Below are 11175 nucleotides of genomic sequence, written 5' to 3' on the forward strand. Positions count from 1 at the left end.
GTTAACTTCACAGTGAAACTGCTTTTGCATGACATGAAACTAAACTAGACTTCCTCTTAATCTTCCCGCTGCAGAAAAAAAACTGAAGCGCTACTGACATACACATGAGCAACATCCCCGCATTATTGAAAGGTTTTTCATAATCAGGGATGCACCCAATGATTACATGATTACATTCATTGAAGGCAGTTTTGTTACTGTTCCAAAAAGTTGTTAGTTAGAATCAACAAACAACGGTTCAAGTAGAATCAAATCCTTCCTGTTCCAAAAGTCAGAGCTGAAGTTTGTTGCTCCTTTTACTTGAAATGAAATTACAAGAGCTCTCATCGTCTCACTGGATGCTGAGGATACTGAATGAATTGGAAGCAGACACATCTGGCTGTAGATGTTCTGCTGCCTGATGTGTTTGTGGCGATCTTAAAAAAGATTTGCTGTTTAAATGTGTTAATTTATGTATTTTAATGTTTTATAATTATGTATTTTCTAATATCTTTGTATGGTCAGAAACTCTGTTAACTGTGCTGCTGCCTTCCTTGGCCAGGACACTCTTGAACAAGAGGATTTTTAATCTCAACAAGTTTTGTCCTGGTTAAAATTAGGTGAAATAATAAATCAAAATTACACTGACAATCTGACATTTGATCTACAATGAGTAGGACACAGACAATGTTTGACGACACAGACAATGTTTGACAGCACAGACAATGTTTGACAGCACAGACGTCTGAAATTAAAATAAAAGATGTTTCTGTGACATGAACTTGATGCATCAATCCTTATGTACAAATGTGTTTTTCTGACATATCCGCCGCCAGCACCGAGGGGCCACGCGGCCTCGGGTGCGGGGATCTCAAAACCGGTAACCGGTAACTCGGTGCTGGCGGCGGATATGTCAGAAAAACACATTTGTCTCCATTTGTCTACAAAGTTTTTCCAGTTCAAAATAAAAAAATATTATCCTATTATCCTTAACATTTTTTTTATGTTTTTTGATGCCAGCTCAGTACATCATTTTCACCCGTTGGTGCCAAAACACTCAGATGAATAATTGATGCATCAAGGATGAAAATTTGCTGCAACTTCAGTCAGCAGGTTCTTTCAAACTGATTTACAAACACACAAACTGTTCATAGCATATGTTCAGCCAGTACAGAGCATTTGACCAGGTTGGAAACACTACAGGGACATACTCCAACATACACACACACACACACACACACACACACACACACACACACACACACACACACACACACACACACACACACACACACACACACACACACACACACACACACACACACACACACACACACACACACACACACACACACACACACACACACACGCACGCACTCACACACACACAATGTACCTAGCTCTTTTAGCAGGGAACCGTTGTCTGACTTCAATCTCTCCTTTTTCTTCTCAGGACTACTCTTCCTCCTCTCCTTCCCTTTTTCCATTACGCCATTCTGCTTCCTCTTTTCTCCTTTCTGGCTTTTCTCTGCAAGGAGACACAGAAGGGATTAAGTGAATGTAATCAGTTCAAACTTCATTTTTTACTGGAAAATGTAACCGAGCCTCGGAAACTTCTTGTTTTAGGTGAAGTTTGAACGAGAAAAATACAGCACAAAAAGAAGTGTCATTTTTTGCTGACATTTGAGGCAATTATTTCATTTGCTACAATTCTGACTGAAACACACTTAAAGCTTATTTAAGATTTGCTAGAGAGTTAAAATATGTTTGACATAAAATGAACATGTTGCTAATAAGATTCAGAGTTCAGGAAATAAAGGAGGGAATGAGGAAAAGCTGTGAATAAAGAGAATTAAAGGCATTAAGAAGTCCAGTTTCCAGATTTAAAAAAAATTGTCATATCTTCTTTTTAAGTAAAATGTCTAAGAACTTCTGACCGACATTTTTAAGTGTGACATGTCGTTTCAGGACATCGCCTATCATAGGTGAGCACTCAGCTGAAGTAAAAGGAAAGCTGCCACTCGCCAAATGTGACTCAACTACAAATGAGCTTTGGTGATAGAGCTGTAGTTCATCTTCAGCGGCACATTTACCCTCCTGCCTCACCCAGATAAAAACCAAAGTGCATGGTATGCATGTTAATGCTTGTTGTCAAGGCTGTTAAGTATTCTAGTACAAAGTTGGAGGGATAGGCTGTAAGATCCAAGATCATTTCCCATTGATGAGGCAGACCTCAGTTAACCTCAGAGGTTTCAAAAAATGAATACTGACTTATGTCATGGGGTTCCTGCTTTTCTGAGAGTGCTGGAGAACTGCGTTATATGTCTTGTTTCTATTAGTCAAAACATGAAGCAAAATACACAACAGCATTAGAAGAATCAGAATCAGCTTGATTGGCCATGTATGCTTACAGACAAGGCAATTATACATTCAATTAAATATAAATATAAACATAATATGTAAGCAAGAAAGACTAATATATACAAAGCTAAATAATATAATATATGGCTGATATATATGAGGTAGAGAGTTTTTACAGTTTATACATTAAGCAGTGTGCATAGATTGATGAGGAGGATAATATTACAGTATTTACATGATTAAGTTATTGAACAGAAAAAAATGCTATAAATAGCCTTATTTACATTCGTGGTGGGTGTTCGATTACTTTTAGATATACTGTAGGATACTGCCCTTTAAGGAAAAAAACTATGCACAAAATGTGTATTCAACCACACACACACACACACACACACACACACACACACACACACCACACAAACATTAACACACGCATGCACAAAGTATAGCATGTAACAGATCCCTGCAGAGCGCCTCCCTGCAGCGAGCTGTCCTCTCACTCCAGGAGACTTCGCTCTCTCTCCCCAGCTGAGAGTGTGGCAGGTAACACACTAAACACCGACACATGAACATGTTCAAAGTCGAAATTACCAGCAAGAAAAACACCTGACATTTAATATGACCTCATACACTGCAGGAGGTAGTATATTACAACAGGTTTAAAAACTAATAACGCCAATGATACCAAGGGCTATAGAACCAATCAAGTTTATTTTACTTTAACTCTAATTTCCATTCCTTGGAGTTTTCAGTGAGTGGAGTAACCGTAGGTTGTTTCTCACTTCTTACAATTCTCCTCAGCCAAGGGAAAGCTACATCATTTACTAGTTACTACAAATGAATTTTACAGGAATCACAGGCATGAAGAGAGGGAGAGTAGATCAAAAGTTAAGCCAAACCAAAGTCCTTAAAAACCTAAATGTATTATGTTTTATCTTGACTTTCTTTGTCAACAGTGTCAGATAGTAAAGACAAAACATAAAACATTTGGTTAAACAGTTGTAAAAACAGCTGCAAATATATGTTTCTCCCTTTACCAATCTTTTAATGGATTTGTCATCTCTAAAATAAACTTCATTAATATTAACTATTTACTGAAATAAATAAATATGTATACTCAGCTCTGCATTTAAAAGAAACAAGCTTAACAGTAACACACATCTGCACACACAGACACACAGCATGTAAGGAAATGCTGCAGTCACACTCTGCTGAGTCTCACACACACACACACACACACACACACACACACACACACACACACACACACACACACACACACACACACACACACACACACACACACACACACACACACACACACACACACACAGCACAGTGAGGGTCTCTCCCCGTCTTTCTTTCCATGACATGGAAAGCCCTTATTGTTTGGTTGTCTTGTTGTTACAGGCTCCTGCTGTTTACACAAACACACAGTCCCGACTGCACGGCTCACTAACTCTACTACTGCTGTGTATCATGTTTGAATATTTTGTGTGTGTGTGTGTGTGTGTGTGTGTGTGTGTGTGTGTGTGTGTGTGTGTGTGTGTGTGTGCACTGGTACAGCAGGTGGCAGCTGCAGGTTCATTACAGATATACTGGGGTTTAGAAAGCTGGTGGTATTTGTTTATGTGTCACTCAGCAGTCACAGCAGGGTGATAGGCTGATACCCAAAGAAAAGTTTAACCGTGAGTCTCTGTGGAAAAATGTACTCCTTCAGTATTTTCCAAAATACAAAATGCATGAAAAATGTGTTACTAATGTGGCTGTTGACGACAAAAGGAACATTACATTATGAAGTACATCCATACACCAAAAAAATGTAAACAGAACTAGAACCGTTCTAGAGGTCTTGCAAGCATTGTTTTGCATTTTAGCGAGCTTTACAATGGCTTTACCCGTTTTTGTCTTGGACAATGAGAAATGAATCCAGATTTTTGTTACAAGATGAACGGTCAGCAATACCATAAGTATCGAGCTAAATGCAGAGATGTTTCACTTATATACTGTACTGTCAGCACTTACTGCGGCTTGGGCAGATGTCAATATCTTTTTTATCTTGGAAAAATAAAATATTTGACACTGATGCTTACACAAGACGAAGGCTCAGAAGATATCAGACATTTTAAAGCTGAATGCTGATGTCTTAAGGGTGTTTGCATTCCAATATTTGCTATTAACATTAACCTGGGCTGATGTATTTTTTCCAGGTATGTGTCACTGACAAATTCACATTTTGATCAGATGGTGGCACTAGATGAAGTGTCAGAAGATATCATTAGCATTGAGCTAAATGCTAACATGTATTTGGAGTGAGCTAGAATGCTTACATTTACCATAAAGCACTGAACTTTGACTGATGCTGTGGACATTAGTTTGGCAGGTGTGGTTTTTAAGTAAAGATTTTTTGGTTTCCTTTAGGTTCTTTTGCTGAACATGACCTCACTGTGTGTGTGTGTGTGTGTGTGTGTGTGTGTGTGTGTGTGTGTGTGTGTGTGTGTGTGTGTGGCTGTCATAGCCAGCAGTAGGCTGTCCTCATGCTTACTTTAGCATGGAGGAGCAGGACATGCATGAATGAAACTGAGAGAGACCAGAGTGTGTGTGTGTTTGTGTGTTTGTGTGTGTGTGTGTGTGTGTGTGTGTGTGTGTGTGTGTGTGTGTGTGTGTGTGTAAATCAGAAGTGAGCATAACAGCGGAAACTGTGAGACTATAGTTTATAAGGAGAACAATACTTCAAGAGGAGACGAATAAAAGAACATCTGTTCTTCAAACATCTCTTAAACTGCAGGTTTATCTCCCACTCCAGGACTAAACCGTTAGGTCAAGTTATAGAATATTAAAAACGCGGAGGACAACTTATTATAAAGATATCACTTATAATAGAGAAATAAATGAATCTGATCATGGCAGAAATCACCGGAGTACAGCCAAGAAATGCACATCTTGAATCTTACAAACAGTTTTGTTTACGTCCTTTGACTCTCCTACACAGAGGAGTTGGTCAGTCATCGAGCTTGTACTGTTGATAGGTTACATTTACATTCACAGATGGAGACTGTAAGCTTTACAACAACAAAAAATGTACCTCGAATCTTCTCCGGCTATACTGAATATGCAATACAACCAGAAGAAGCCATGGCTTAATTAAGTTCATTGGCTGTTATTACGTCGTGTTCAGTCTCTCTTTTTTTATGCTGACCTGATTTCTTTTCTTATTAACAACAATTACAAAGAACATGATTGTGTCCTTTAGTCTTTAGCATGCAATCACAGTCTCATGAAAAGAGCCACCGTTTTTGATCTTTTGTGCTTTGTATTATGTTCTTCAGATCATGAAAAGTGAACAAGAGATGTAGTTTGTGGGGGCTTTTTCCCAGGTCATAACCAATGACTATAAATGCATCATTTTGAGCTGTGCCAGTAAAACAGTAAAGCAGGACATTCCTGTTTGAAGCAGGAACCACGGTTGTGGAAAGCTCAAAGACTCTCTCCAGTAAGTGTTTGTCATATTTCTCTCGCCATTCCTCCTCTGCTCTGCTAATCTGGTGCACACAGCACTGCACACACCCATTTTTATAGCATCAAATAACTAATTAAATCCAAGCTTCTCTTTAATGACACGTAACATGTTTGAGAAAACATTATTTGATGTGCACTTTGATTTTATAGCTTGACCCATGTCTGATCTGCTAACATGGAGGAGGCAGAGTATATTACTTAAAATGTAGACATTATGTAGGGGGAGCTCTTGATGTTTTTAGCTTCTATTTTGGGGAGCTGTCATTTGAGCCATCTTTTTTTTATACAGTCTACGGTCCTTACTGGTAGACAAAGGGTCACTGCTGGGCAACACTTGCTGAAGTCAGAGTAGTATGTGAGCAAGGCTCCAGTTTGTAGTCTGGTGGTGTGATTCACTAAACACAGTGATGCAAACACTCTAAATCTGACTCACACATTTCCTAAAAGCTCATAAAGATGGTCAAAATTGAACAATACTGAACTCTGACTGCAGCCAGTTGTATCTTGCACCAGAATAGAAAATAAATCTTTGAATTTGTGTGTAGTGAGAGCCTTAATAAAAGTTAAAAAAAAAAAAAACCCTGAGTACTGCAGCCTTCCTGAGTGGTGAATAAGAGATGGAGTTCATATTTGTAGAATGTGAGTGTAATGTATTCGCACTAGTAATGGAACAAAATCTGAAATGGAAAGAGTGTGAAGGATGCAGATGTACTGCTTGACTGAATGAAACTTCTATGAAGAGGATTTGTAAGGGTGCATGCATCCCATCTAACTAACATCTCTTCCCCCTTTTCCAATTTATTTTATGGCTGTTCCTGAAATTGCTGAGGCCATTAATGCCAGGGGATCTTAAGAGGGAGCTCCCGGAGGAAAACGTTTTTTTCTCACAGCTCCTAAATTTTCATTTCTTTCTTCTTTTTTTTTTTTTTGTTTTGACAGGGGGGACTATCTTATTCTCTGATCTCATGGGGACAATTTTTTCGACATTTCTCCTCTTTCCCCTAATCTGATCTTGTTCTTTGAAATGTTCGACACCTTGGAAAATACAAGTCTTTGGGTTTTCAAGGACGCCTGCAGGCTCTGCTTGAACTCGTGGAAGCTTTTCCCCCTGTAGTTTGTAATCTTGGCACAAATCCAAATATCAGCAGTAGGAACCTTTTTAAACACTTTTTTTTTTTTTAGTCAGATCTGGGCCTTTTCTCTTCTTTTGTCTTTTAGCTTTTCTGTTGCATTTTTTTTTCCAGCTCTTCCTACGATTCCTCTTCCCTCTCATGTTTTGAAGGTGCAACAGCAGCAAGGGATTTGTCTTTTTGAAGTTTGTGATTAATTTCCTCTCTTTCTAGGTGCACTGAACTGCAGCCTGTGTGTGTGTGTGTGTGTGTGTGTGTGTGTGTGTGTGTGTGTGTGTGTGTAAAGCCACTGTAACCCATTTCTTACCTGAGCTCATTAGTGCAATGTGAGAAAGGATTTTTTCCTCCCCCACTGTCTCTCTCTCTCTGCACTTTTTCCTCTGTCCTCTCACTCTCCTCTCTCATCATCACTACTCACACTTGCTCATACTGCTCACACTTGCATCCTATTAACGTCTTGTCCCTTCCCATCCTTCCTCCTTGTTTTTCTCATCCTCCTCACTCTTAAACACACAGATACACACACACTTGCTGAGAGCAGATCAGAGAGGCCAACGCTAACCACTGTCAGCTTGTCACAGTTCAGTTTAAGCCAGAATGTAAATTTAGTGAGCTCCCTGCATAGCAATAATACTGTGTGTGTGTGTGTGTGTGTGTGTGTGTGTGTGTGTGTGTGTGTGTGTGTTACAGAAAGTCCTGCCTACAGTACAGAATATATCATTCTTCATATCAACATGTTCTCCATCCTTCCATCCATTATCTATACCGCTTATCTTGTTCTGGGTATTGGGGGGTTGGAGCCAATCACAGCTGTCATTGGAGGCGGGCTTAACGCTGGACTGGTCGCCAGTCATTCACAGGGCTAACATACAGAGACAAACAGTCACACTCACATTCCCACCTACTGGCAATTTAGAGTCACCAATTAACCTAAAGAGCATGTCTTTGGACTGTGGGAGGAAGCCGGAGTACTCGGAGGGAACCCATGCATGCACGGAGCACAGGGGGAACATGCAAACTTCACACAGAAAGTCCTGCTTCATGAGAATACAAACCAGGAACCTTCTTGCTGTGAGGCAGCAGTCCTCTGCACCACATGTTTTCTCAAAAGATATAGAAAACAGCCTGCCAGCATACTGTGCAACATCACAGCTACAACTCTAAATATACATGCATGTACATACTATAACTGTAGCACAGAATGAGCAATGGATGGATGGATGGAGCTTGAGCAATGTAAAAAGAATTTATCTTTTCGGAAATCAACCAAGTTTCTGGCAGTGAAGCATATCAAGAGTCTTCTGTTCATCTACAGCCACTCCAAGTCTTCCTTTGAAACTGCAGAGTGCAACTTTGGTCTCTGTCATTTCACATTCACTGTATTCCTACTTAATTATTCAAAGTCTTTACTTAACATGATCTATGAATCAGAGCATTACATTGCTGTGAATGATAATGAGACTAGTACTTAGAGAAAGAACAGCTTCCTAATGATTGATGCCGTGTGCATCATCACAAAGACTTCCCTCCTACCTCCATTATTATGCTTCTTTACAGGGATAATGCCTGCCTGTCCACTTCGGTGCTTACATGCTAGCATTCACAAAGCATGACGAGAGCAGCCCTAAACATGACAGACAGGCGTATAAACATGACAGACAGACAGGCAGAGTGGCATGGAGAAATTGGGACATGACAGATGAAGTACAATGAGAGACAGACAAGCAGACAGAGGTTTGGGGTTCTGTTCCAGCCTGGTGTGAGGAGAGATGTTTGTGTTTTCCACATGGAAACAAGCCCAGAGGGAGATGAGAGGAGAGGAGGGATACCTACCTAGAATTGGATGTTAGATAACTTAAACAGCAACATTTTTTTAAACACTGTCACTTCAACCTTTTCTAATATGGAGCCCCTACAAGGGCATGTATTCATACATTTTTATTTGCTCCTTTTTCCTGTGATAAATTATTGTAATAAATCTCTACTTATTTTCCCTGTTGTCTCCTGATAACAAAGCTGGGTTTCTCTTCATAATGGGATCATTTTGAGGCAATCTAGCAAACAAAACAATAGGCTGGTCACTGTGTTAGCCCAGACCACAGCACGCCATACTGCCAAGATAAATATGTTGAGATCTCATTTAAAAAAAACCCAAAAAACAGAGAAGTCGTATCATGGAAAAACAGAGTAAATAAAATGATTGGATGCAGGTCCGCTTAGGGGATACTCACATATTTTAAAGCAACATTAATTGCTGAATAGAAAATAAGGGCTTAAAATAATTTGTACCCTCCTTGTTATAGAAGGCAAAATGACTTTAATAATTCCCACTTGGCACTATAATGTCTGTGACTACACTATTCCAACTTGGATTTAGCAGGCATGATCTCACTTGAGAAGCTTGTCATGGCTTTCTGATGCAAAGCATTGAAGCTAAACTTTTCCTGTTATCTTTTAGTTTACATCACAGCTTTGATTGGATGTTGACGTTGAGAAAGTTAAGACGTTAAAAAAGTGAGTGTCTGAGCAACCGATTGGAGAGGAGTAAATCTCTTTCTGGTTATAAGGCTTCAGGTGAATTGCCTTAAGCCACTTTAAGACTTAGAATATTTATATATGTTTAAATTAAGTCAGCAGTCTGTTTACATTCAAGATACTCAACAGTCAGTAAATAGTAAACAACTGAATGGGCTACAAAGAGCGATGAGGGAGCCTGACACGTTGAAGACAAACCTCAAACAATGACTTGAGGCAAAGCGGATATACATACATACATACATACATAATGAATGCATGTTGTTGTTGGTAATTAGAGTCCACGCTAACCCTTGCATGTTTAAATATTGTAATTTTAACTATTTTTATTAATGTTTTCTCATCTTATTCTTTAGAAGTCGGTTAAATAAAATAGTCAGCCTGTTCAACTTTTGTGTTATGCTTGTTATACATTCGTATAAAAGCAAATTTGGGCTAGGATCAAAGTGGCATAAATTTAGCAACTTTTATTTTTTTTTGATAAATTAACTCTTAATTTAATGTAATAAAAAATAGGTCTGTGTTGCAAAATGGGAAAACTGACAGTCTGATTGGCTGACAGAAACAAAGCGTCCGATGATGAGACAAATCAAAACAGGACAGCGTAGGGAGAAAAGAAGAGAAGATATAACCCTTGAAGGGAATCATAAATGGGTGAGAAGGAAAGGGAGACACAGATTGAGTAAAACACAGATTAGTGAGGAGGATGAAGAGGAATGGAGTGTGGATAAAAGAGGCAGAGAAAAGAGGTAGATACAAGGTGATGGACATGGCAAATCATTATAACGGACAACCTCATCTTTCACTCTCTGCTGCTCTCACGCTCTCTCTCTCTCTCTCTCTCTCTCTCTCTCTCACATAAACACGCACACACATACACACACCAACCATCCTCTCTAATCTAGAGTGTGAATAGATATGGCTGTTTAGTGCCAGCAGCACAGCCTCCGGTACCTGATGGCAGCAATCTGCTGAGTCAGGATCTCTGCACTGCACTGTGTGTGTGTGTGTAGTTAGAGTACTCAATTTGCAGTCTTCACCTTTCCCAAAGAAGGCTGCACACACATCTATGCACTCCACTAAATCTTGCAAACACTTACATTCTCCCAATATCTTTAGATTTAAGCAACACACATACTCAAACACACGCACGCACGCGCACACACACACACACACACACACACACACACACACACACACACACACACACACACACACACACACACACACACACACACACACACACACACACACACACACACACACACACACACACACACACACACACACACACACACACACACAGGAGGACAGGAGTTCACTATCATAACAATGCTGGAGAGATGTCACTAGTATAACCATGACAATGATGATTCAACGATGATTCACAGAAGTCTCCATGGTAACTGCAGGTCACGACAGCTAGGACTACTTATATCATATCCAAGACATATATGATTAAGAATCATTCTTTTAATATACAAACTATCTAAACCATCATACACACATCTAAAGTTCACCGTCATCATTATTGATTTAACTTATCACTATCTACCCACCCCATCCCCTGATTTAGTGAATATAATGTATATATACACACACTGCTATTATTATTATGGCAATAAAGACCTATTACTTTAGAAGTTGTCTG

The 11175-nt window shown here is 39.4% G+C and overlaps 1 protein-coding gene across 1 annotated transcript in view; it reads right to left on the minus strand.

Annotated features, from left to right (window-relative positions):
- jade2 (jade family PHD finger 2) overlaps positions 1–11175 on the minus strand; it is a 172526-nt gene that overhangs the window by 20604 nt on the left and 140747 nt on the right. Inside the window, exon 12 of the mRNA XM_020635492.3 lies at positions 1376–1507. Within this exon, the coding sequence (XP_020491148.1) occupies positions 1376–1507 (132 nt within the window). The remainder of the gene's footprint in view (positions 1–1375; positions 1508–11175) is intronic.

This window comes from Labrus bergylta, chromosome 14 (assembly GCF_963930695.1).
Source record: "Labrus bergylta chromosome 14, fLabBer1.1, whole genome shotgun sequence".
NCBI lineage: Eukaryota > Metazoa > Chordata > Actinopteri > Labriformes > Labridae > Labrus > Labrus bergylta.